The sequence below is a fragment of the Pan paniscus genome, chromosome 5, assembly GCF_029289425.2.
Source record: "Pan paniscus chromosome 5, NHGRI_mPanPan1-v2.0_pri, whole genome shotgun sequence".
In the NCBI taxonomy this organism is placed as follows: domain Eukaryota; kingdom Metazoa; phylum Chordata; class Mammalia; order Primates; family Hominidae; genus Pan; species Pan paniscus.
The window spans coordinates 149,386,423-149,414,210 of NC_073254.2; the positions used below are offsets into that span (position 1 = coordinate 149,386,423).

Consider the following 27,788-nt stretch of genomic DNA (forward strand, 5'->3'; position numbering starts at 1 on the left):
GGTTGCTTAAACCAAATAAATAATTTGGTTGCTGCCAAAATGGCTGAAAATCACGTGGAGTGTTTGTTAAGCCAACAGGTTTCATGGGCTCCCACCTAGAGAGTCTGTGTAGGCTGCTCTGGGGTTTGGCCCCATGTGTACATTCTAACACTCTCCCTGGGCTAATCTGATGCCTATACAGGTTCGAGGAAAACTGACACATTGCATCTATTTGATTGAGTAATAAGCTGCATTTTAAATAAATAACTCCCTTATAACTGTGTCCACAGTGAAGGTAACACAATTAATACCCAAATCAAAAACTTTTTATTTATTTTAAGGTGGTATGTAATTTTCTTTTTAAAAATTTTATCAAGCCTCTAATTCATTCAGGAAACGTGCTAGACACCAAAATTGATTGTGTCAGTGATGAGCCCCCTTAGAGCAGCAGCCTCAGCATAACCTAGCAACTTGTCAAAAAGACAAATTCTTGGACCCCATCCCTAAATGACCAACTCAGAAACTCTGAGAATGGGGCCCAGAAATCTGTGTTTTAAAAATTCCTCCAGTGATTCAGATGCAGCTTCAAGGTTGAGAACCATGGGTATAAACACTAAAACACCATCTCTGATTACTTCAAGTAACTTGTATTTAGTGGGAGGTACACATAAGCAAACCACTCCATACGCTACCATAATTATCACAGGGGTAAGCAAAGGAGGGAGTCTAAGTCACCCCTGAGTTTAGGAAGAGCTTTGTAGAGGCCCTGACACTTGTGCTAGATCCTAAAGGATAAGCACTGGGTCACAGAAGAAGAAAGAGAAGAACATTTCAGAAACTGGGAAAAACATATACAAAGGCATGGAGGAAGGAAAATGACATTTTGGGGGAAAGTTCAGTGGTTTGATAGGCTTGGAAAGAAGACTGCATGTGAACGACTGAAGGGATAGAAAGAAAGAGAAGACAGGCAGAGTGCAGACCTTCAGTTATAAGAGAATCGCATTGTGAGACTAAGCTAAGGAATTGGTTTTTATCCTGAGAGCCATAGGAAGCAATTGAAATATTGCAGTCATGGGTTAAAATAAAATGTTGCGGAATTTGAGTGGCTCACTTAAACTGAATAAATGGTTTTTTATCGGAAAATAGTGTGATATTAAGCTAGAAAAGTAGGCTGAGATAATATTTATCTACATGTCTGTCAGGTACCTACCATATCAAGGTACTGTTGGTAACCAGGGTATTTGAGGTTGAATAGAAATGATTCCTGGCCTCAAAGAATTTACAACCTCCTGAAAAATTCAGACATGTTAACCTTTCACTCTACACAATACTATGATACTATTGACTGGGAGATTCAGCAAAAGTTTCACAAAAATGACAGCATCATAGCAGAAGTGGAGAGGAATTGGAAGAAAGACAGAGCAACAGGAACCCCAGCCAGAGCTTTGGAAGTGTAAGGTGATCTTAGGAAGTGTCCAGCACAGCAGAAAAACTTTCAAAAGCTACGTAAAAATCTGTAGCAGAGAAGGCTCTGGAATTTGGAGCCAGATCATAGAAGGCTTTGGATGCAGCCAACTAGATGGTGATGGAGTTGGAAAGGCATTTCCAGCAGTGGAGAGAGGGCTAAGGGAACTGGGGACGTCATGGGCAGAAAAGAGAAGACAAATATTTCAGTGAAGCAAAATAATATGTATTGAGCAGTCTATCCCCAAATCTACCATTATATCCTTGCCAAAGAAGGCAGTGCGGATCAAGTAAAGAGTAAGTTGCTACATAAAGAATACACAGGCCAGCCTGAGCAACATGGTGACACCCTATCTCTATAGAAAAATACAAAAATTAGTCGGGCATGGTGGTGCATGCCTGTGGTCCCAGCTACTTGGAGGCTGAAGTGAGAGGATTGCTTGAGCCCAGAAGTTTGAGCCTGCAGTGAGCTGTGATCATGCCACAGCACTCCAGCCTGGATGACAGTGAGACCCTGTCTCAAAAAAAAAAAAAGACAAAAAAAAAAAAAAAAAAAAAGAAAAGGAAAATAAAAGAAAACAAGAATAGACAGGAAGATAGCTTTTGCAGGTTCCTGAAGAATCTACCACACCAACACAACAAAAAAAAAAAAAGAAAGAAAGAAAAAGAAAGTTCAATTTGCAAAGCTCTGGAATAAATAAAGATCTAATTAATTACAAGTTAAAAGTAGAAATATAATCAACCTTCATATCCAAACAATAATTGAGCAATTATACTTATGCCATACTTTTTGTAGAATAACTCTCCCTATACATAGGCCTTCTTTCTGTTTCTTAAATACTCTAAGTTTCCTATCTTAGGTATTTTATATGCTACATCATTTTCTATCTGTGCCTCTCTTTGTTTTTATTGTACTCATCTAATCTTTCTTTAAGAATATATTATACATTAATTTACTCATTCATTTTGTCTCTCCTCCACACAAGCCATGAGGAACATGTGTTCTTCCTCACATCCCCCAATCCTAGAACAGTATCTAGCAAAGGCAAAACAGATTTTTTTCCGTGAATAAATAAAGTGCCATAGAACAAACCCAGATACTCTATACTTTTGCCAATATTTGTGAGCTCCAAATTTCCATCTTTTCTCGGTTCAAAGCTAGAACCCATCAGTATCTAATCTACCCTCTAAAATTTCTTTAACCTCATCCCAGCACTCTGGGAGGCTGAGGCAGGAGGATCATGAGGTCAGGAGATCGAGACCATCCTGGCTAACACGGTGAAACCCCATCTCTACTGAAAATGAAAATTAAAAAAAAAATACAAAAATAAAAAAAATTAGCCAGGCGTGGTGGCAGGCACCTGTAGTCCCTACTCGGGAGGCTGAGGCAGGAGAATGGTGTGAACCTGGGAGGCAGAGCTTGCAGTGAGCCGAGATTGCTCCACTGCACTCCAGCCTGGGCGACAGAGCGAGACTCCGTCTCAGAAAAAAAAAAAAAAAAAAATTCTTTAACCTCTTGATCATCATTTCTGATTGAGTATGATAAGAAGCACATTTTGATCTTTGCATGACAATTGACTCCCTAAAGTGACTCAATTAGAGCTTTTACAAAAGATTCTAACTCACTACTTTATTGAAATCAAAATATATATAGCTCTTCAATTAACACACGTGTGGAAATAGTTTCCCTGTTTCCAGTGGCACAGCATTTTAAATTACCTTGATCCATTAATTCAAACAAGCCATGTTGTAAGATTCTTGTGTTTCTGTACATGCTATACTTTAAGTAAGTTCATACAAAAGCTAAGGGCTAAAATTGGCAGTTGTGTAAAAGAATGTTAGACCCTTGGAAGATAAGATATGACTTGTAATCAGGGACATTGTAATCAGGGACATTGGGACTCTTCCTGCATTTGTTGTCTGTGAAGAGTGAATGACATATCAAAACTTCCCCTGAATTAGTGATGGGAGTAGCTGAATGAGCCAAGTGTCAGCAGCACAAGTCCCAGGAATGGACTTCATTTTCTTTTTTCTTTCTTTTCTTTTTGGTTTTTTTTTTTTTTTGAGACAGAGTTTCGCTCTTGTCACCCAGGCTGGATTGCAATGGTGCAATCTTGGCTCACTTTAACCTCCACCTCTCGGGTCAAGTGATTCTCCTGCCTCAGCCTCCCGAGTAGCTGAGATTACAGGCATGCACCACTACACCCAGCTAATTTTGTATTTTTAGTAGAGATGAGGTTTCACCATGTTGGCCAGGCTGGTCTCGGACTTCTGACCTCAGGTGATCCACCTGCCTCGGCCTCCCAAAGTGCTGGGATAACAGGCATGAGCCACCGTGCCTGACCCATTTTTATTTATTTATTGAAAAATATTTATTGACGAAACTCATCTACATACTAGAGATAGTGATACATAAGACTGTCTTTATGGAATTTGTGTTACAGTGCAGGAGACAGTCACTAAACCAATAAACAAGCATAAGCTACCACCATAAAGTCTGGATGCATGGGCTGATATACATAAGTTGTTTATTGATATGTAATACATGGTATGTTGCATGATATTGCATAATAGATTCAATGTGTTGTCCTTCATTAACAATGTGTAGTTCAACAGGCTGTGCCTTTCTGCTAGTCCCTGTACATGTATCTGTGATGCATTGGTATTTCTGATTTTTATTACATAATCTTTGTTTTTAGCAACTCCCAGCAAAAGTAATCAAGATGAATCAATCTATATAAAAAAGAAAATAATATTATCTATGTTTCTACCACTCTGTAGAATATAATTCAGATAAATGGGTTCTAAGAAGAACAAAATAAGATAATTATAATAGTTAAAATTACAGTGTTACTGGGTGCCAGGCAGTGTTCTAAGCTAATTCTTCTCTAATTTTACAATGTCTATCAATCACGTGGGGTTCTTGTTAAAGTGCAGATTCTGAGTCAGTAGTTCCCAGGAATGGATTGAGATTATGCATTTCTAATGAGCTTCCAGGTGACGCTGATGCTGCTGGTGAATGGGCTGCACATTAAGTAGGGAGGGACTAAACATTTTGTATGAAGGTAAATTACTTCCTTAAGGTTTCATAGCTTGGGAGTGAGCAGAGCTGTGATCCCAAACCAGAAGGGCTGTCACTTGGATGTAGCTTTTAATCACTGTGCCCTAGTACATAGAGAATGATTGAGACAAGGATGGGTGCTATTTTAGATAGGTAATCAGAGGAGTGGCTATTACCAGAACGGAGGGAGGAAACAAGCCAAAGAGTAGGAAGAGCACATAGTGGGAAGATCTGCAAGTGCAAAGGCTTAGAGGCAGGATGTATGTACCTGGCAACCTAGTGAATTGGTTGGTGAAGGGAAGGAAAGAAGGGTATGAAATTAGCACTAGCTCAGTGCAAATTTTAAAACTGTGATTTCTGTAATAGAAGAGATAGTGTTTTCGTAGTCAAGGACCCAGGATCTATCATTAAGTAGACAGGGGTTTAAATCTTAATCACACTGTACTATGTGACCTTAAAGGAATCATTTAATATCTTAGTTCATCTGAGCTGCTATAGCAAGAGACCAAAAACTGAGTGGCTTATATGCAATCAAAACTTATTTCTTATGGTTCTGGAGGCTGGGAAATCCACGATCAAAGTATTGGCAGATTTGGTGTCTGATGAGGGACCACTTTCTGGTTCATAGACACCGTTTTCACTGTGTCCTCACATGGTAAAAGGATGAACAAGCTCCTTCAGGTCTTTTTTATAAGGGCAGTAATCCCATTTATGAAGTCTCTGCTTCATGACCTGGTCACCTCCAAAGGCCCCACTTCCTAATCCTATCACCTTGAGGATTAGGATTTCAACATATGAATTTTCAGGGGACACAAACATTCAGACCACTGCCCTTTACTTATTCAATTTCCCACTTATGTAAAAAGTGATCAACATGGGATCCAAAGATTGGAATAACAAAATGCTTACAAACTGTCTGGCACATATTGAGATCTAAATGAATTAGCATTATTGTCTATAGAAAAAAAACTATAAGTGGTCAAAGCTTAAAATTATAATTGATGCAGTTTAATCTGTAGGTAGAATGGTGATTTCAGGAATAGGAATGAATCAGAAGTATAAAGAATAAAATAAGTAAAAAATAGACCCCAAATGGAGAAATAGCAATATTTGTCTCTCACTGATTTTACTCTTCTAGGCCAGGATTGAGTTTCGTGTAGTTTTGAGACAAGCTATATGTTCCAAAGAAAAATTATAATCTATTCTCTCATGAAACAGTCCATTAGGTTGATTCTTCCATGTGATAGTTTCTCTATTTCTTAAAAAGTATTTTCCCTAAGTTTCCTTAAAAATCTCACTTCAAATTTCACAGAACTCCCATTGAATACATCTGCTTATGTTTATGCTCACAAAGTACTCATTTGTATATAGATTCTAGAATTCAATATGTAGTATCAATATAACTATTCAGCACTTATATTTTAGTTAGAAATGGATGCTCCATCTTTCTTTAAAAGTAGTTTTAATTCCTTAACTAGTATCGCGTAACTTTTCTTCGCTTGGATGACTTTCTCACAATGAGAAGAAGAAATAACCTGTACAAGCCTCTACATAGAAGAACTCTTCAAGGACTGGCTAAGTAGTTTATATTATTCTCATCTAGCCACATTTCAACATGATGTACCTTTTTTGCCAAGCTTTTATTCAAACAGCTCAGGAAAGTCAGGAACACAAGGGGTAGGATTTTATGAAAATGCAATTTTGATGTCTTGTTCATAATGGTCTACAGAAAAAGAAGGAGGCTGTTGAAAGTGGCAAACGACAAATTGAGAACACTTTAAAAGAGGGCAATGACATACTCGATGAAGCCAACCGTCTTGCAGATGAAATCAACTCCATCATAGACGTGAGTATTGGGTAAAACTCAAAAGAGAGATGATAATGAATAAATGGGAGCCGATGAGAAAGCTCAGTAATAGAAGCAAATACTAGTACTTGTTTTCTTGTGGAGATAAAATTATTTTTGCATTATTCTACTGTGACCATGCCTATCTATTGGTGACAACTGGAATATCACTTTGTTCTCCCAATGGACATGAGTGTTTGTGTAAGTGTACTCACACATTCACACATATCTGTTTTTGTCCACAGCGATGAAGGACATTTCTTGTTCCTAGAGCAGCACTTACAATCTGCTTCAATATTTATATAACATTAGTTAAAAGACAAATGTAAATTTACAAACAGGCTTTTAACATGTAATGTCTAATGCATTACATAGAGTGATATGTGGTCATAGAAATGCAAATGGCCTAAGAGATCCTAATGACATGTATACCTATGAAGTGGCATTGTTTAAATTGATAGGCTTTTCTTGGTCTAAGTTGGTTTCTTAAATTTCCTAGTCTATTCCATTAGATAATGACTTTAATTCTCTATTCTTTTTGCTATGTTAGTAAGTTTGAAGTTTCATTTTAAAACTAAACATGTGGGCCAGGCGCGGTGGCTCACGCCTGTAATCCCAGCACTTTGGGAGGCCGAGGTGGGCAGATTGCCTGAGCTCGGGAGTTCAAAACCAGCCTGGGCAACATGGCGAAACCCCGTCTCTACTAAATATTCAAAAAATTAGCCGGGTGTGGTGGTGGGCACCTGTAATCCCAGCTACTCAGGAGGCTGAGGCAGGAGAATTGCTTGAACCAGGGAGGCAGAGGTTGCAGTGAGCTGAGATTGCACCACTGCATTCCAGCCTGGGTGACAGAGCAAGACTCTGTCTCAAAAAAAAAAAAAAAAAAACTAAACTAAACATGTGTAGTTATGTCTCATAGAGAAATTAGTAAAAGAGAGGAGGCTTGAATTCACTTGCTTAAAATGCCCTCTTTTCTACATATCAGTATGTTGAAGACATCCAAACTAAATTGCCACCTATGTCTGAGGAGCTTAATGATAAAATAGATGACCTCTCCCAAGAAATAAAGGACAGGAAGCTTGCTGAGAAGGTGTCCCAGGCTGAGAGCCACGCAGCTCAGTTGAATGACTCATCTGCTGTCCTTGATGGGTATGTCATTTGTTTTTGGAAATGTTTGTGTATTTTGATGCTTGTCCAAAGGTTTTGACTAGCATAAATAGTAGAGAATCATTTTCAAATCCTGATTTCTGTTAATTATGAACACACTAGCTATATGGCCTTTCTGTGGATAGGCTTAATTAGGAGGGTCTGGGCAAAGCTTCGCTACAGCAGCATCAAAAGTCTGAGTTACAAGTAGACTCAAATATGGCTCAGTAGGAAGTGAACATAGCCCTAGGCTACACTTAGAAAAAATTATTTTCTGTTCTTCATTAAAAAGCACAGTGGTTGCCTTATTAGCATTTTAAATAACATATATGAAAACACATTCTGTTTCAAATTTCAGTTTCATGTTTCTAATGGAATCAAAACAATTTATTGTTAAAAGGATGGCTTTTGAAAATTTGGTCCCATACGTAGTCTTTAAGTCTTTTTTATTTTTCCTCTTTTAAGCTCCAGGGAGATATTACATTTTCTCCTGTAAAATAGCAGCTTATTCTAGCTGGGATTATTACATAGGTCATAGGAGGGAGAGTAAAGAGGGAAGTATATATTTGACTTACAAACAGCCTTCTGTGTATAACTGATATGCTTTTCCTACAACTTTGGGATTGTCGTAATTTAATAGCGGTGCTATTAGCCCCAAGAATAATTTGCCCAAATAAATCTACATCACATGCAAAGCTTTGTTCTCATACTTAATACTTACTGTTATAAAGAAAAAATACTAATGTTTGAAGACCTTGGACAATATATGAACTATCATTTTATTTTATGTCAAACTTTTGCCACTTTATAATGAAGGGTGGGTGGCAGATGAAACACAAAGCTAGGTATCATCAGATCCAGGCTCTAAGTCCTTACTTGGGGACATATTGGTCATTTGGCCTGAAACAGGCCATTTAACCTTCTGAAATTCACTTAGTCTCTTCTGGGAAGGGCACCTACCCCAGAAAGATTTTGTGAAATTAATTCCAGTAATGTAGTACAAGTGCTCTGAATCTCACAGCATGCTTCACGAATAAAGTGAAGAATTGTCTCATATCACACACCTGCTAGAGCACCTGGTTGCAGAGACTTTTGGAGGATGCTATGGGTATTTAAGATATGTTGGTAGTATTTCATAGCTGAATTATTAGAAATATAAGTTTAGGTTATAGAAAACTACAGGACAATATAATAAGTAGATACTTCACTATTATTTGGAATTCTCATAGATATATTGGCCATGATCATTTGGAAGCCAGATTTCTTATAATTAGGACGTTCTTCATTTGAGTACCACTGAGTGCCCTGACATTCTTTTTTTGAATCATCCCACCAGAATCCTTGATGAGGCTAAAAACATCTCCTTCAATGCCACTGCAGCCTTCAAAGCTTACAGCAATATTAAGGACTATATTGATGAAGCTGAGAAAGTTGCCAAAGAAGCCAAAGATCTTGCACATGAAGCTACAAAACTGGTAAGAAACAAATGGTGCATGTGCTGGGAATGGAAGTCAACCTTTTTGAATTTTTCAAATGTAAGTCAGTCTGGAAAATCCCAGTAAATTGGCATATTTGTTTTGGGTTATTTTTGAAGACCTCTTTTAAAATTTACCTAAAATAAATTATCAGTATGCTATAATTATAGCAGAACTCTTTTCTCAGTCACCCACTACCACTGTTAGGGTCTTAAAATTATCTCAGAAACCAAGCAAGTTTGTGCTACCAACTCACAAAATAAAACAGGCAAAGGCAACACTCTGGATAGGGAATTTTATCACCATTATCTCAAATGGCATTAGTAAAAAAGAAAAAAAAGTAACCATTGCATATAATCACACACAAGTTGGTTACATATGAAGTTTGGCTATAAAACACACTTTTTAATAAAAACATACTGGATCATATGCTTCTAAACAATTTATACCATGTTTATGAATTAATGAATTTTTATGAATTTTTGAATTAAAAAGCTCTTAACCTTTGGCTACAATCATTGTTCATAATACATTTGGAACAAGTATTTTAGAGTTTGGGCATTCCAAGTTCTATCACATTATTTGAATGCCTTCAATGGTGACAAATCTTTACGCTTTAGATGTAAAGCAACATTTTGTACATGAGTTGTGTGATAGTAAGTTGGTAGTACTATTTCAGGTTAAAAAAATCTCATAGGAATCATCCTGAATAAAATGTTCAGAACCATCATTTATTTATTTTGTTTCACATAGAACCTACCAAACACATGAGAATTTTTTTGGGGAGAAATCTGATTGGACATTTGACTGTGAGTGAAATACACATAAGCAGTGGTGTTAAAGAAACTGATCAATATTTTCTTTGCTTCAGTGTTGGGCAAAAATACTTTCTAGCATTTAGGGGATATTAGAGATATCCCCTAAATGAACCAGTCTTAGCAGGTTCATTTTGTGATCATAACGAAACATCATATTCTATGAGCAATTTGTACTGTTTTTGGTTTCTCTTGAGTGAGCCCTACTAATGCCGTTTGTTCTGTTGACTTCTTATTCAAAATAGTGGCATGATCATTGCAGAAGCGTTTCTATGTTCAGTTATCCTTTCAGAATGAATCTACTTTTCAAATCTAAACTAAATTTTAATCCATCTTCTGATAGATAATTTTCTATTTTAAAGACCCTAATTTCAAGTTCACCATTTTCATTTCACCTGTTTTATTGTATGATTATTTTCAGCACCTAAAATGGTGCCTGGCAAATAGTAGGCACTTATAAATGAATGAGTGAATTTTTTCATTATAATTGACACCTTTTATGCCTATTCATAATCTGTTATACCAATAAAAATTTGCTATAGTAATTGCTTCATCCTTATAAATTTCTTGTAACATTTTATGATAAGGAGGTGTTTAATTTTACCCTAATTTAATACCTTTAGGAAAAATCATTTTTTGCCAACATGAAGTGTGCACTTACTTCTTGCCACCCATGCTTATACATGGTAGGCTAACCAACCTCAAACAGAGAGTGATGGTGAGTTGTAATGCATTACACCATGTCTGCTGTTATCATTATTCCTTCTCTCTTTCCACAATCATTTAAAAATAACTAAATGTCTGAAAAATTACAAAATAAGTGCTATAGAGAATCACTGATTTATTAAATGACTATCGGATAAGAAAAGACAATCTGTCCCAGAAATTTTGTTGGAATGTTTTTCATGAACAGAATGAATAAAATTTTAGTTTAATAGATCAGTATAATATAGTTCTACTTTGCTGGAAAAGAAATATATTTGAAAAGCATTACGTTGAGTAATTATCTAGATAGGACGAACATCCCATAAATATAAGATCTGATATAAAAGCTATAGCTCAACAGAGAAGAATGAGATTAAATGTATTATGAAGTATAGAAGAGTTCACAGCTTAACAATACAGAAGAGTCCTCTACTCCTTTGAGTCTAGCCCTATAAAGAAGGAAGAATGTTTTCAATAACTTAAAAGGAAAAACAAAGAAATAAATTATACATTTGCATGAGAAAAGGAAAAGGTCAAGTAATAAAGCAACCAACGACCACTATGAAGAAAGTGGAGGTCAGACAATTTGAGAAGAAAAAAAGCATTGAAAATACCACAAGAAAAGAAACAAAGAAATGATAGAAATAACCTCCAAGCATAATTAAGACAATGTTTAAAATCAACTTTGATTTTTTAAAAATGTACTTGTCTTCCTATATATAAACACACATAGACAATCAAGAATCACATTGAAAGGAAAATATGAGTGAGAAGGAAGTGGATCCTTTATAAGCAGGAGAAAGCTAATACGATTTGTTTGTACTGCAGTATTATTTTGTAAAGAGTAATAGCTACTTTTCTTGCATAACTAATTTCTTTAAATATCAGAATGAAATGTTATTTTAAGAATTTAGACATCATGAAATAACAAATGCTATTTTTCTGTTGGTGTCGGGTGAGGAAAGTACTATAAAGCATTTGTTTTCCTACATATAATCACCAAGAAAATATCTCATTTAGTACTTCTCTAGAGGGTGCAAGGAAAACAGAAAGGAGATATGTCACTCATAAAATGGAATATGGACATCAGTAATTTTTTCTCATCTTAGTTGCTTTGATCCTTTAAGAGACTCTAAAATAACAGAGAATTAGATGTTTTTAAAACATTTCCAGGTCATAGTAAACTCAAAGTCTACATTATCTATCAGATCAGATTTTTAAAATTGATGAATGTATTAATGTTCTCTAGAAGGACAGAACTAATAGGATAGATGTATGCAAGAAGGGGGGTTTATTAAGGAATATCGACCCACATCATCACAAGATGAAGTCCCACAATAGGCCATCTGTAAGCTGAGGAGCAGGGAAGCCAGCCCGAGTCCCAAAACCTCAAAAGTAGGGAAGCTGACAGTGCAGCCTTCAGTCTGTGGTTGAAGGCCTGACAGCCCCTGGCAAACCCCTGGTGTAAGTCCAGGAATCCAAAAGCTGAAGGACTTGGAGTGTGATGTTCAAGGGCAGGAAGTATCCAGCATGGGTGAAAGATGAAGGCTGGAAGAGTCAGAAGATCTGCTCTTTCCACTTTCTTCTGTCTGCTTTTATTCTAGCCACACTGGCAGCTGATTAGATGGTGCCCACCCACATTGAGGGTGGGTCTGCCTCTTCCAGTCCAGTGACTCAAATTTTAATCTCCTTTGGCAACACCCTCACAGAGACACCCAGGAACAATACTTTGCATCCTTCAATCCAATCAAGCTGATACTCAATATTAATCATCACAAGTCCACGCCTTGTCAACTTGAACCCATACACATCTCCTGAAATCATACATAATCTCCAAATAAAGACAATAATAGCATCATAATTATACCTAACATAATACAGCTATCCCTTGTACAATCAGAAGCACACTAATCCTTAACCTAAATGCTATTACATAAAGTTAACAACACTTAAATGCTGATACGAAGTCAATAAATTTTATGTCACATGATAAAGGAAAAAGAAAGCAAATGAAGATATTTTCCTAGTACAAGTGTATACATGCACAAACATGTTCTTAACAGAATAAGGAGGAAATATATGACAATTACAGTCTTCATTTCTGCAACTGGCCATGTGGTTGTAGCTGGTATTGATGACTACCTTCTTCTACTAACCATTATGTATTCCCTTTGCCTTCTGCAAGCACCTCAGCGGGTCATGGCTTTTTACCTGTTGGGGTGACCCAAACCTTTATTCTGGAAGGACCTGTGCCATTTGTAGTCCTGTCTGGATTGGGTTGGATTGGGTTGTTGTAGTTTCCCATTGACCTTAAACACAGAGGATGGTAATATTAAGAGATGCCCTATGGGATCTCCTGTATTCCATGCATGCTCTTCCTTGCCTTCATTGTGGAATAGTAGACTGATTTCACCTTGATATTCTGGGTCAGTTACCCAGCCAACACTGTAACCCCCTTCTTAGCCTGTTGACTTGGAGGTAGGAGGGCCCCAATTGGCCAGGTGGTAATCTTAACTTCCAGTTTAATGGAATCATTGTTGTATCCCTTGGTGACAGCATTCTTCCCTCTGGAACTAAGATGTCTAGCCCAGCAGAACATAATGTTGTGGGAACAGGAAGCAAAATTTTGCTAGTGGGTCACTAGCGGTGATGGTGAATGGTGCCACTTCCGCTTCCACCTCTTGATTCTGGGACCCGTGAACACTGGCTATGGGAGAAACAGTACCATATTTTGGACACTGATTCAAGGCATACACAGCCTTCTGGAGAACTTTGCCCCAGTCCGGCAAAGTATTGTCACCTAGTTGGCATTGTAATTATGACTTCAAAAGGGCATTCCACAATTCTATCAATCCAGCTGCTTCAGGATGATGGGAAACATGGTAAGACCAGTGAATTCCATGAGCATGAGCCCAGGGCTGCACTTCTTTAGCTGTAAAGTGAATGCCTTGTTCAGAGGCAATGCTGTGTGGAATACCATGACAGCGAATAAGGCATTCTGGGAGTTCACGGATGGTACTCTTGGCAGAAACACTGGGCATAGGATGGGCAAATCCATATCCAGAATAAGTGCCTATTCCAGTGAGGACAAACCTCTGCCTTTCCATGATGGAAGAGGTCTGATATAATCAACCTGCCACCAAGAAGCTGGCTGATCACCCTGAGGAAGGATGCCAGACGGAGGGCTCAGTGTTGGTTTCTGCTGCTGGCAAATTGGGCACTCAGCGGTGGCTATAGTCAGGTCAGTCCATGTTGCTGAGCCTATGCATAACCTCCATTCCTGCCACCGTGGCCACTGTGTTCATGAGCCCATTGAGCGATGACAGGGTGGCTGGGGAAAGAGGCTGAGTGGTGTACACAGAATGAGTCATCCTATCCACTTGATTATTAAAATCCTCCTCAGCTGAGGTCACCCGTTGGTGAGCACTCACATAGGATACAAATATCTTCACAGTTTTTGACCACTCAGAGAGGTCCATCCACATACCTCTTCCCCAGATTACTTTGCCACCAATTTTTTAATCATGCTTCTTCCAAGTCCCTGACCATCCAGCCAAACCATTGGCTACAGCACATTAATTAGTATATAATTACACATCTGGCCATTTGTTCTTCCAAGCAAGTGCACAACCAGGTGCACTGCTCAAAATTCTGCCCCCTGGGAAGACTTCCCTTTGCCACTGTCCTTCAGGGATGTCCTAGAAAGGGGCTGTAGTGCTGCAGCTGTCCACTTTTGGGTGCTACCTGCATATCTTGCAGAATCATCTGTGAACCAGGTCCTAGTCTTCTCTTCCTCTGTCAACTGATCATGGGGAACTCCCTGTGAGGCCATCAGTGCAGGCTGGGGGAGAGAAGGCAGGGTGGCAGGAGTGGAGGCCATGGGCATTTGGGCCACTTCCTCATGCAACTTACTTGTGCCTTTAGGACTGGCTCGAGCCTGATCATGTATATACCACTTACAGTTGATGATGGAAGGCTGCTGGGTATGCCCAACTTTATGGCTAGATGGGTCAGAAAGCATCCAGTTCATGAAAGGCAATTTAGGTTGCATGGTGACTTGATGACCTACAGTCAAATGTTCAGTTTCTACCAAAGCCCAGTAACAGGCCAAGAGTTGTCTCTCAAATGGAGAGTAGTGATCTGCAGAAGATGGCAGGGCCTTGCTCCAAAATCCTAGAGGCTTCCACCTCTAGGAGTCACCTATGGGAGCCTGCCAAAGGCTTCAAACAGGATCCCTGTCTGCCATTGACACCTCAAGGACCATTGGATCTGCTAGGTCATATGGCCCAATTGGCAGAGCAGTTTGCACAGCAGTCTGGACTTGTTGCAGAGCCCACTTAAAATTGGCAGCCTTTCAGGTCACTCAATAAATGGGCCCATTTTAACACACCCAGGAACAATGCTTTGCATCCTTCAATACAATCAAGTTGGCACTCAGTATTAACCATCACAGTGAATGAATAGATTTTCTATGATGTTGACTCCTTGGAATGACCACCAGAGGCAATAAGCACACTCTCAGTGACACGAGGATATGAGGCCCTCCTCTGCCCATTTCCACTGGAAATGTCTTAGATGTCTTAGTGCTTTTCAATCAGGTATATCCAAACAACAAACAAACAAATAAAATAAGACTAATTCAGAATGAATTCCATAGTTCAGGTTCTTCAAGATAATGGAAAATTATCACATAATCTCCCCCTGTTTTGAAACATTATCTTCTTTCCTTCCTTTCCTCCCTTTCTCCCTTTCTCTAAGTCAGTGGAATAGTCTAGTTTAACTTTGATGTAGAAAATTTAGACAGTCCTCAACCTCTCTAGGTATGCTGAATTAAAAAAAAAAAAAGAATGACATTTTTACTTCCCATGGCAAATGGAGTTCTCCTCTTTCTTCTGTTCCTCTTCTTCACCTTGCAATGACTGTCATTTTGTAAAACTTTCTCTCTGTCTCTGTCTCTCTCACACACACATACACTCACAATGTTCCTTAATATCTTCTAATCCTGAATTTCCTTTCTCAATTTGTTTAGTTAGATCTTCACTAGAAATAAGTATTAGAAATTGGGAAAAGTTTATACTGGTTGTATTAGGGTTCTCCAAATAGAACTATTAGGAGATGGATAGATAGATACATTGATTGATAGATGACAGATAGATGAATGGATGGATAGGTGGATAATAGGCTGGTAGATGATAGATGGATGATAGACAGATTAGATAGATAGATAGATAGATGATAGATAGATAGATAGATAGATAGATAGATGATAGATAATAGATCAGATGATAGACAGAAAGAATAAGAGATTTATTATGAAGAATTGGCTTACGTGATTATGGAGGCTGCAAAGTCCCAGTATCTGTGAGCTGCAGATCCATGATATAGTTCACTTTGAGTCCAAAGGCCGGAGAATCACGGGAGCTGATGGTACAAACCACAGTTCAAGAACTAGAGAGAAAATGAGATGAGATGTCCCAGCTCAATCTGTAAGGCAGCAAAGAAGGGAAGGAATTCCTCCTTTCTTTGCTTTTTGTTCTATTCAGCCCTCAAGAGATTGGGTGATGCACAACCATATTGAGGAGGGCAATCTCTTTTACTGTCATCCAGAAACACCCTCACAGACACACCCGGAAATAGTGTTTAATTTAGGTGCCCATGGCCAGTCAAGTTGACACATACAATTTACAATCACACTGGCCTTCAACTCCAGCGCACAATGTGGTCTTCCTCTTTATTCTCCAAATTCAAGTTCTCTTACTTGCTACAATTGTCCATATTTCTTGGGAACCATCATTCTAAAAAATGTTGACCAGGCCTTTCTTAGGCATTTCTAGGAAAAATAATATAAAATACAAAATAAAGTGAGGGGAGTTTAGATATAATGCATTTCTCATAGAAAAAATGATAGTGGGATGGTTAGTAAAGAACTGTGCTGTGTAAGCAAGATGTAAGCTTTAAAGAAAGTGAAGAAAAGGGGAGAAGCCTAGAAAAAATAATATACAGAAAGAGAATATTCTTAAATATATGAACTTCTCTTATAGCAAATTTCCCAGTGTTCATTCCTAATACAAGGAGAGTAAAAACTCCATAGAAACCTCAAAAAGAGCTTTTTCTTGCAATGGGGTTAGGTGTCTAAGGAATAAACAGGACTTTTGAAACTTTACTGTTATGTGACAGATCAGTGAGGAGGAAACACGCTGATAAGAAGCACTGAACTACTACAAATACGTTTCATTTGCTATAAATACACTTCATTCACTGAACTATAATAAAATTCACTTCAAAAGGAATGTGAACAAAATGAAAGAACTTGGATATAAAGGGGCAAAAGTGAACAAAAAGATAGAAAATGTGTACAAATCTAAGTAAGCATTATGGAAAGCATAATGATAATAATTATTAAATATGTGGAATTAAAAACAAAGTGGAACTAAAACACAAGAGACTAATAACATGGAAAATGGGGCAGGTAGTTATTTAATAAAAGTTTTTAATATTCTTGAATTCTGGGGAGGAAAGCAAAAAGCTAATTAACTTTAGTTTTCACTAGGAATATGTATTAAACATTGAAAAAAAATCTAGAAAAATAAAATTGACAGTATTCGAGTTCTCCAGAGAAACAGAACAAATTGGAAGTGTATATATACACAGATATATTATATATTTTAAAGAATTGACTCATGAGATTGTGGGGTCTGGCTGCAGGGAATAGGTGAATATTGCTGTCTTGAATCCAAAGGCAGTTTGGAGGCAGAATTTCTTCTTCTTCAGGGGACCTCAGTAATTCCTCTTAAGGCCTCTGACTGTTGGATGAGGTTCCCCAACATCATGGAGGGTGACCTGCTTTACTCAAAGTCTACTGACTGAAACGTTAATCACATCTGAAAAATACATTCACAGCAACATCTAGACTGCTGTTTTACCAAAAACCAAGTACCATAGCCTAGCCAAGTGGATATAAATTAACGATCACAAACAGCTAAACATTCCAAACAAGCAGACAGAGAGAGAAAAAAATAAAGAAATGTGAAGGGGAGGAGAATTTTCAATCAATTCTGGAAAAGACAAAAAAAGAGAAAAAGAGAAACAAATCATAAATATAAAATATAATGGAATTAAATCCATATACAACAATCAGGGTAATTATCACCAGCTGCCTCAAGAAATAACCCCTGAAATCTCACATGATGGACATAATTCAAGTTTATGTCTCACATCACAACACAATGTGAGTTATACCACCTTTTGCATCTTGTAGTAACACCATACGGTGTAGCCTCCAAGGCAGGGAAGAGGAAAAATGAAGAGACATGTAGGCCCCTACCGTACTGGCTCATGTAGCCTGGACCACGTCTGGTCTGAGTCATTGACCAGAAGTAGCCGTGTGCCCCAAGCTAACTGTAAGGGAGGTCTGGAAAAGTAGGAGGCACATAGGATATTTGATGAGCACTAACTATCTCTGCTTCAGGTTGTCTTCATAATAAATGCAAACATTAAAATTGACATGTTACTATGATTTTCATATTGGATTAAAATGTCTAAAACAAAGGGATTTGTCTATGTATGACTTACACAAATACCGCAAATCTTAGGGGAACAGAAAGACTGAAAATGAGAGAGAAGATACACTATGCAAACTCTAACCAGAAGAAAGCTGGTATGCTACCATTAATAGCAATCAAAAAGACTTTAATTTTTTTAAAAGAATTATTAAGGACAAAGAAAGTGATCATGATAGAATAAAAGGAACAAGGAAAACTAAAAAATTATGAGCCTGCAAGGTCATAATAACAAAGGCTATGGATAAATAAAGATAAATATATCAGAATGAGAACATTTTCATATATATAATAGGGAATGATTTTACCATATCTCTCTTAAAAAGTGATAGATCAAGCAAAGAGACACAGATTTTAAAAGTACCTTACACAAGATAACTTAATGGCCTTATAGAACTCTATGTCAACTAGATAATTAATTCTACATGCCCCATTCGATGAAGTAACTCATGAAACAAACAAAGGACCACAACCTAGATCATAAAGCAAGTATCAGCAAATCCTAATGATCCAATAGCATCTAGACTACATTCTCTTATCATAATGCAATACAATTAGAAATTGGTGCAAAACAATTGACAAAAAGTTTTAAAATAAAAAACATACTTCAAAGTAATCCATGGTTTGAGAAAAAAACACAGTTTAAATTTATGAAGTATTTAATAACAGAATGGAAATAAAATTTCACCTCAAAATTTGTGTGTGCAAATAAAGTGGTACCAACAGGAAAATGTACAGTTTGGAATGCAGATATTAGGCAAGGGTAAGAACTGATACTAATTATCTAAGGTTTCTGCTCAAGATGTTTAAAAAAGTACACAGAAAGAAATAAAAATAAAAGCAGAAATTAATGACCTAAGGAAAGGCATTAGACAGGGTTGACAAAACAGCAAGTTGATTCTTAGAATAAACTAGCAAATAAACAGAAGACAAGAACAATTAAGCAAACAAAGAGAGACAACACAAATGAATAAGATCAAGAATGAAAAGGGGATCATAACTGTAGATACATTATAGATTGAAAAATAAAAATGGATATATTGGAGGATATGAGCAATTTTATTCAAACACATTTGAATACTTAGGTGAAGTAAACAATAAGTTTAGAGCAAAATTTACTCAAAAAGAAATAGTACACCTGAGAACTGTAACCGTTAAATAAATTGCATCAGTAGTTAATACAACAAAATAACAATATGTACAAAAATGTAAAGGACCCATTATGCAATTTGTTCCCAAGAATGGAAAAAGAAGAAAAATTTCCTCAGCTTATTTTATGAGGCTGATACAATCTTGATGGCAAGCCCTACAGAGGACAGTACTACAAAGAAAAACTATAGGCCAGTTATTTAAATAGAGAAGCTATAAATGAAATATTATAAAACCCAGTTCAAATGTACATATTTTAAAGATCTGTAAATATACAGTAAAACATTAACATTTGCCAGATATGGATGATGGGAATAGAGGTGTCTGTATTAATTTCTAATCGTATCTATCTTATTTCCTACTTAAATAGTTTAATTAAAATGAACCTCAGAGGAGATAGAAAATCTGTCCTGCAATAAAATCTGTTCTAAAATAATAAAGAAAATAGGTCTAAAATGGGTCTGGAAATGAAACAACAACCCTCATCCTTTACACCAGCAAGAAGTTCTAAATTTCTTTCTTTTTCTAAATTCATGATGCATACATGTTTTAATTTCTTTTAAATGATCAGAGGCTGATAATTGCAAGCAACAATCCCCTAACCTAACTTTTCTCTCAACTAAGCTCACAGCTCCAGGATCAACAATTTCAAATCTTTCAAATATTCTTCTTTTACTACATCTCTTAGTAATATTATTGTGCCATCACGTATTTCATTAAGTGGGGCATTATCTATTTAATTACTGCTATGATGAAGGAGATGTAGTTCACTTACAGAATATCACATCACATTTTCCCACCCTTCGGTTTCCCAATATAGGTACATTACTATGCTTAGATTCTTCATTTTTAACCTAATATACTGAAAGCATTATTTCCTGTATAAATGATAGATTCTGCACTCTTTAAGATGAAGCTATTTATGTCCTCATTCTTCCCTTTAGCTTCCTTTTTTCCTCGTCCTCTCAGCTTCTACCTCTTTAACTTTGATATTGTGATGGTCAATAACATTTACATTTTATCTATAACCATAATTGTGCCATGGCAGAATACAGAAGTCCCTTCTCTGAAGTCATTTTATTCCTTAAAGGACTCCCTTTGATTTTTTTTCAGTGGGCCATTTGATGCTTGATTGCCAGTTGCTCTGTGCAGAAGAGAAGGGGTATTTTATTCCATAAAATAACTTGCAGTGAATTATTCCTTTTTATTTTCACAACTGACTCTCATTCTCTACCTTACCTGTTCTTTCTGAGGCCTGGCCTTCTCCAAATTTTTTCTATCTCCTTGCTGGCATATACCCTATAGTGCAAGTTGTGGGTACAATAACTGCAAAAGATTGAGGAGCAGGAACTATCTAAATAACCATGGTGGCTGGGTGCAGTGACTCATGCCGGTAATCCCAGCACTTTGGGAGGCTGAGGTGGGAAGATTGCTTGAGCCCAGGAGTTTGAGACCAGCCTGGACAACATGGCGAAACCCCATCTCTACTAAAAATACAAAAATTAGCCAGGCATGGTGACACATGCCTGTAATCCAGGCTACTCAGGAGGCTGAGGTGGGAGGATCCCCTGAGCCTGGGAAGTCAAGGCTGCAGTGAGCCAAGATCATGCCACTGCACTCCAGCCTGCGTGACAGAGCAAGACCTTGTCTCACAAAAAAGAAAATAAAAGGCCCATGGTGGTGTGGCTAGGAAAGAGTGCCAACCCTGTCCAAAGGGAAGCTTTCTTTGCTGAAATTATACACTTTCTTTGATCAACTTCTTTTTAGTCCGTCATAGTTTTATTCCCCACCAGTCTTCCCCGGACAGTCACTCCATTTTACTTAGTCTCTTGGTACTATTCTCAGAATTCAAATTTTAAATTAATTAATCTGTATTTCTGAAGAGCTGTTTGTTTTCTTACTGTATATTTTGCTTTCTCCATGGGAAAGATATGCTTGGGAGCCTCATGCAGTCTTGGTGGGAGTTATGTAACCACTGGGCTAGATATGTCAGGGCACACAGCATGGTGAGCCATTCCCTGGCCAGTTCCATTGCCCAGAGCCAGACTCTTTGGGCCCTACACAGACTGCACAGCCCCAGCATGTGGGGGCTTGTATAAGGGAAGTTCTGATGTCACAGGATCCTTGGGGTGTTGCTTCACCAGCTGGAAACCTCTGTGGCCGGTGGCACCTTTGCCTGAGTTTTGCTTAGGTCCACTGGGCACATTCCGCCCACTCAGCCTGGCAGGCTACACTTGGCTCACACTACCACTACTGGGCTGGATCCCACGCCTGCCAAGGGTGATTCAGGGCAGAGTGGCGAGGGGTGTGTGAGTGAGCGTGGGCTCCAGCCACTGTGCACAGCTAAGCGTGCCAGCTGCAGTGGGCTGGGCAGCTCCAGGTGCTGGCTCTATGTGAGGCTGTGGCTGAACCAGACATACTACAAGTGGCTTCCACCACTGGTACCAGGGAATGCGGTGGCACCCAGGAGCTTGGAGATGCCAGGAACCACAGCCAGTGGTTGGAGATGCCAGTGAGACCCTGAAAGAGGGTCTCACAGCCCTGGCTCAGGGAGCCCATAGGTCTCAGTTCCCCAAAAGGCCACAGCACTTCTCTCCTGCTCATTGCTGTCAACATGGTGAGCTGGGGAAGGGGGTGTGTTTCAGCCCTGTTTGTGTTACAGCTCTCTCATTTCCACCATTTGGGGGGGTCCCAAGTTCTTGTCCCACATCCAGGAAGAATGAGGTTTGCAGCCTACTGGAGGGTGAGCAAGGTGAAGAGGTGCTTTATTGAGTGACAGTGCAACTCTCAGGAGGCCTGAAATGGGTAGCTCCTTTCCACAGGCAGGTAATCCCAGCATCTGTGCAGCACCCTCAACAGAGGTAAGACACACAGTGGGTAGCTCCTATCCACAGGTAGATCATCCTGTTGTCTGCCCATGTCTGGCTGAGTCTAGGGTTTTTTATGGGCTTCAGAGGGGAGGAAGTGTATGCTGATTGGTCCATGGGTGGCCATAAGCTGGCCCAAAAAAAGCACCATAAGTTCTCACTCCAGTTTGTGGAACTGACAGTCCAGCCCCCTTCCTTCAGGCAGTCCCTGGCTTGAAGGTGGAGCTTCACTGGGGGCCCACCCCTTTCCACCCAGGAGCCTGTATGCCTCCTGCCACCACCAACCTGCCATCCATGGCACCCACTGGCACCCAGGCTGTTCATGCCAAGGGTCACCTTCAGCCCCATGCAGAGCCACCCTCAACTCCCCCTTGGCCTCCCTAATGTGCTCCTTGGCACCCAAAATCCAGAAGGGGCCAAGATAGCAGGGGGCTAGAGTGTCAGTGCCGCCCCGAGCATATGCACACCTGGCTGGGTTGCAACAGCCTCAACTTTGCTCTGAAATCAGCTTGGGTGCCGGGAACAGGGAGCGACCAGGAAGAAGGAGCAGGCACTTCTGAGCCAGTAGGGGAAGAGAGGTGGCCAAGAGCACAGGGATGCCTGGGTCCGCAGCTGGCTGGGTGGCTGCAGCTGCACCCAGTAGGGCAGGGCTCCCCCGCCTTCAACTCGGAAGGGGACATGGCTCCCACTTGTTCCTGGTTCCCACCAGCTCTGTGGAGCACAAAGCCAGACAGGCTGACAATGCCATTACTGAGACCCTCTTGCTCTCAGAAGAGTTTTCATGGCCTGCTGCCTCAGTTTTCACTGCTTGGTGACTGTGGTGTTTTGTTTTGTTCCTATTTCCTTTTCTTAGAAAAGAAAGTCTTTAGAATTAAAATTTAAGCTGACAATAGATCCCCTCTCCCCAGGGAGCCAAAATATGGATATCCCTAAAGGTCTTGAGTGTTTCAGTCTTTCACTGTTTTACACTCAATATTCCATGATTTTTATCTAGATATGCCTGGTGGACAACAGGTGATTGCCAAATATAGGTTGTCCCTCCCATCTCCAAATTCTGATGCTAGAAATCAGGAATGGCTATGATAGTCCAGATTTTCAGAATTGATAAGATATTTATATTACCCTAAGAGATATGGAAGTTGAACAGAATAAAAAAATTCAAAATAAAAGTAAATAAAATTACTTTCCCTGTTTAGTTTGAGATCATGTGTAAATATCAGTGAACGTGATGTCATATAGGATTTTTTTTTTTATTGATCAGAATTAGGTTCAAGTTGTGTTCTGGAACCTTTTAATTAAATTGAGGGAAGATGCTAGCAGGCCAGAATTTGGGAATTAGATGATCTGGCTCCAAATTCAATACATATTGTCTATGTAATTAGCTGTGTCACCTAATGTACCAATAATGTCTTTTCAAGAAACACTGTGCAGTCTGTTCTGATTCCTCCATTGGCTTAATTCCTATAATAAATATAGTTTCCAAAGTTTATAACTTAATTTTCAGAATTTATTTATTTTAATTGACAGATAAAAGTGGTATATATTTATCATGTACAACATGATGCTTTGAAATAAATATACATTGTGGAATGGCTAAATCGAGCTATTTAAAAATATGCGCTACCTCACATAATGGTCATTTTTTTTGTGTTGAGAACACTTAAAATCTACTCTCTTAGCAAAGCCATGCTGGCTTTAGTGATTTTTTTTTTTGTACATGATACTCTCATTTGGGTCAATAATTTTTTTAAAAGTCTATTGGAAGCAGAGAAATAAATTTTTTGACCCAGCCTTAGATGTATTTAAAAGTTCAGGGCATAAAATGATAGATGTCTCAGGGTTTGTGTCATCAGTCAGAAACACAGAACTCTTTTGAACAATGCCACAATGCAATCTAAGGTTGATCTAATTTTCTTCAAGACAACAATGCTCTTGGTGCCATCCTACCTGCTCTTTATGATTTCTACCCATAGGTAGAATAATCAAGAGGTGAGGTTGATGTTGTATTTGATTCTGGACATTAACTAGAGGGAAAACTCAAAGCCCTCTAAGAATGGTATCTAACTTAATAGACACCTCTCCATTACCTTTACTCAGAACTAAGACTCTTTGTGGTATGGGCCCACCCCACCTCTAGTAGCCAGCTGCTAGTCCAGTGTCTGTCTCATTGAAGCAGTCTAGTGGTACACATAGGTGCTGAGCAATTATGTCTGTCACGCTGTAATTGAGGAAAACCATCCTTACTTCATTTTATATTTTTGAATGCTCCCTTGATTGTCCTTCTTGGTGTTCCCATCAAGCTAAAAATTCACACTCACAAATTTTAAATTATCACGAGCAATTTGGGGGATTTCCTATTTTATCACTGAGTCTCCTTTGCGTGCTCAGCTGCTTTCAATCTTGACAGATACTCATCTGACCCATCTACCACCCTTAGGATATGCTATGCAATGCCAGGGACCTACAGCCTTTTAAGAGATTTTTGACCAAAGCCATCTCTTTTGGGTGTGTCTTGACTCATTTTTTACTCATTATTTAATTTTAATAACCTATAGTACTTAAAAATGTACAGTACTATATAAAGCACCTTAAAAATTGATGCATGGTGATTTTATTTTAAAATCGTGTATGATTTTTTAAATTATTATAAAAGCAGCTTATGTCTATTATAGAAAATAGGAAATACAGAAAAGCAAGAAGAAGGAAATATAAAATGTGCATACGAGTAATTACTTTTGTAATATCATTGTATATCTACTCATATCTTTTCCTATCCAAATAGTTTTTGTACAAATGGGTGATATTTATATAACTGTTTCATAACTTACTATAGGAATTAACATCACATATGTAGTTTTAAAAATATTCTCAAAAATATATTTTTAAAATGTATATTGAACTAGATTCTGAGAATTTACATTATTATAGTACGAACACTTTCTTATTTATTCTGAGAATTTACATTATTATAGTAAGAACATTATCCTTGATTTTGATTCACAGTCTAACATACCAAACTCTAAATTTCTTCTGTTACTCACTTTACATAAACACGTTGCAGCCGGTCACCAACCCTTACATATATCCCTGCACAGTTTGAGCAGTTTTCTTTATTGAAAATATTTTTAATTTAAAATCATTTAAGTTTTATATTATCTTGGCACATTAACCCCTGTGGAAATGTGTAAGACTTCTCTTCTAAAATAAATTATTTCATAAAGAGAGAAATAGAATAAGTCATAAACCATGCTGATGAATTTTTAGTTACTACTGTCTTTAAAAGTAAACAAAAAACAGAAAATAAATATTTTACATCTTCTTTTACAGCCAACTCTTTCAATGAATTCAAAAAATTCATCTCTAATAACAAAGTAATTTGGGGAACATTTAGGAAAAAAGCATAATATATAAAGCAATGTAAACAATAACTTTTAAACTTGCTGGTTTAGAAAATCACTGGGGTACAGGTTAGTCAGCCTGATAAACTCTAACTTGCCTTCACACCTCCCTCCTCCAGCAGAGCCTCCTCTGACAGCCAAACATCTAGGCATTTCTGTGCTCCATTATGGTAATGATCGCCTTTTTTTTATAAGTGACTATATTTGTTTGTCTTTCCCCTTCCCTCCACTCCAGTTCCATTAGGGAAGGCATAGTCTTTCCATTTTGAATATTTGGTGCTTGAGACAAATAAAAAGTTTTGTTGGGTAAATAAATCAATTCACTTATCTATTAATCAATGGCAGTATGCTTTAGCAAGAGTAATTATGAATATCTAATAAGTAGTAGGAAGAGGAAAACTAACATGTATTAAAATGCAATTACATGCCAAGTCATCTGTTGAATCCTAACAGACTTTATAATTTCATTTTTTCCTACTATAATGACGTTTTAAATTATCTCACATTTTCATAAACAATTATTAACTAATAAAAACATACAGCAACTTACATAAAAATAGACTCTGTTTTGCATGATACAGTTGAAATTTTTATGTAACTTGTATATCCATATGTATGACTATATATATGTACACAGACTCAGAAAGAGAATACCAAGAATTTATTGTTTTAAAAAAAAACCTCTAAAAAGCAAGAAACAAAATATCTTGCAACTCAAAGAATCTCATTTATATTTCACATATGCTGTAGACACAGCTCAGGAACTCAGATGTGATGCTTATGAATATGTATAAAGTATAATTAGCTTAGAAAATGCTGCTTCATCACCTGTCCTGATATTGTTGATGTGCTTCAATAACTTACCAAGCAATGCTGGAAAAGGTTCTCTCCAAATTCCAGTGAGTTGAAACGGTGCTTTTCACCCATAACATGTTAGTGTTTTCCATTCCCTTATCATGTGAAAAGCCTGTCCTTTAAACCCGGATTGCTGGCAGACTGCTTGTAACTGACAGTTGTATGCCATAAGCTCTTTACTTTAATATTTTAGAGAGCTTCTTGAAACATTGAGGCATGTCTTTTCCTCCAAATCTCTTGATTTTTAACCTCTCAATTCCACGGTGCTTGCATGAGGTGACTATTCTCTTTTCTCTGGCCTATACTATTACAATAACCAATTGATGGCTCCTTTTTTCCCACACAGCTGCCCAATTCATCTTCCTGGACTACAGCTCTGATCACACTCTCCTACTCAGAAACTTTCAAGGCCTCCAAATTGCTCATTGCCCAGTTTCCTTACTCGCACATTCAAACCTTCCAGAAATTGACTCTGACCTGTCTAATAGCCTTACTTCTCCACATTGCCCTTGACGAACCCTACAATCTTAGGGAGCTGAAATACTCGCTCTCACATCCACACATCAAAAGTCCCTGCCTGCCTCCCTGCCTTTCCTTATACTATTTCTACTATATCTTCTACATTCCTGTATATACTTACTACCTGTCTCCTTTCATCTGAGCAAGGAATGGTTGACTAAGGATCCAGGAAGAAATCACTGACTTCCTAAAAAGCAGGAAAAAAAAAATTGCCTAGAAGCAAAGAGCAGGTGATATTCAGAAATGCAAGAAGACAGAAAATTAGCAACATGGAGGTCTGTATCAGTACATAGCCTTCAGTCAGGGCTGTCATGTTTCTGGATGAAGGTGCAAGAGCCAGTGGAAAATCAATACATTGATAATCATCCAGCCAGACTAATCAGAAAAAAATCAGAAAAGTCACCAACTACCAATATCAGGAATACAAGAGGTGAAATCACTACAACTTCTGCAGATAGTAAAGGATGTTAAGAGGATATTATGAACAATTTTATGGCAATAATTCAACAATTTGGATAAAAAGGGCAAATTCTTTGAAAATCACAAACTACCAAAACTCACAGATAAATAATCTGAATAGTTCTATATTCATTAGAGAATTTAATTTGTAGTTCAAAACCTTCACACACACAAATTCAGTTCCAGATGACTTTACTTGTGAATTCCACCAAATATTTAATGAAGAAATAATAAACTCTTTCAGAAAATTGAAGAGGAGAACATACATCCAACCTCATTCTATGAGGCCAGTATTACTCTGATACCAATGTCAGACAAAGATAGTTTTTAAAAAAGAAAATTATATTATATAACAATATCCCTCCATGAACATAGATGTAAAAGTTCATGGCAAAGTTATAACAAATCAAATCTAGTGATTTACTCAAAGGATTATACATGATCACTAAATGATATTAATGCCAGGATGTAAGATTGGTTTAATATTTGAA

The 27,788-nt window shown here is 37.9% G+C and overlaps 1 protein-coding gene across 1 annotated transcript in view; it reads left to right on the forward strand.

Annotated features, from left to right (window-relative positions):
• Positions 1-27,788, forward strand: part of LAMA2 (laminin subunit alpha 2) — a 637,137-nt gene that overhangs the window by 509,754 nt on the left and 99,595 nt on the right. Inside the window, exons 38-40 of the mRNA XM_055114116.2 lie at positions 6,234-6,350; positions 7,336-7,499; positions 8,833-8,971. Of these exons, the coding sequence (XP_054970091.2) occupies positions 6,234-6,350; positions 7,336-7,499; positions 8,833-8,971 (420 nt within the window). The remainder of the gene's footprint in view (positions 1-6,233; positions 6,351-7,335; positions 7,500-8,832; positions 8,972-27,788) is intronic.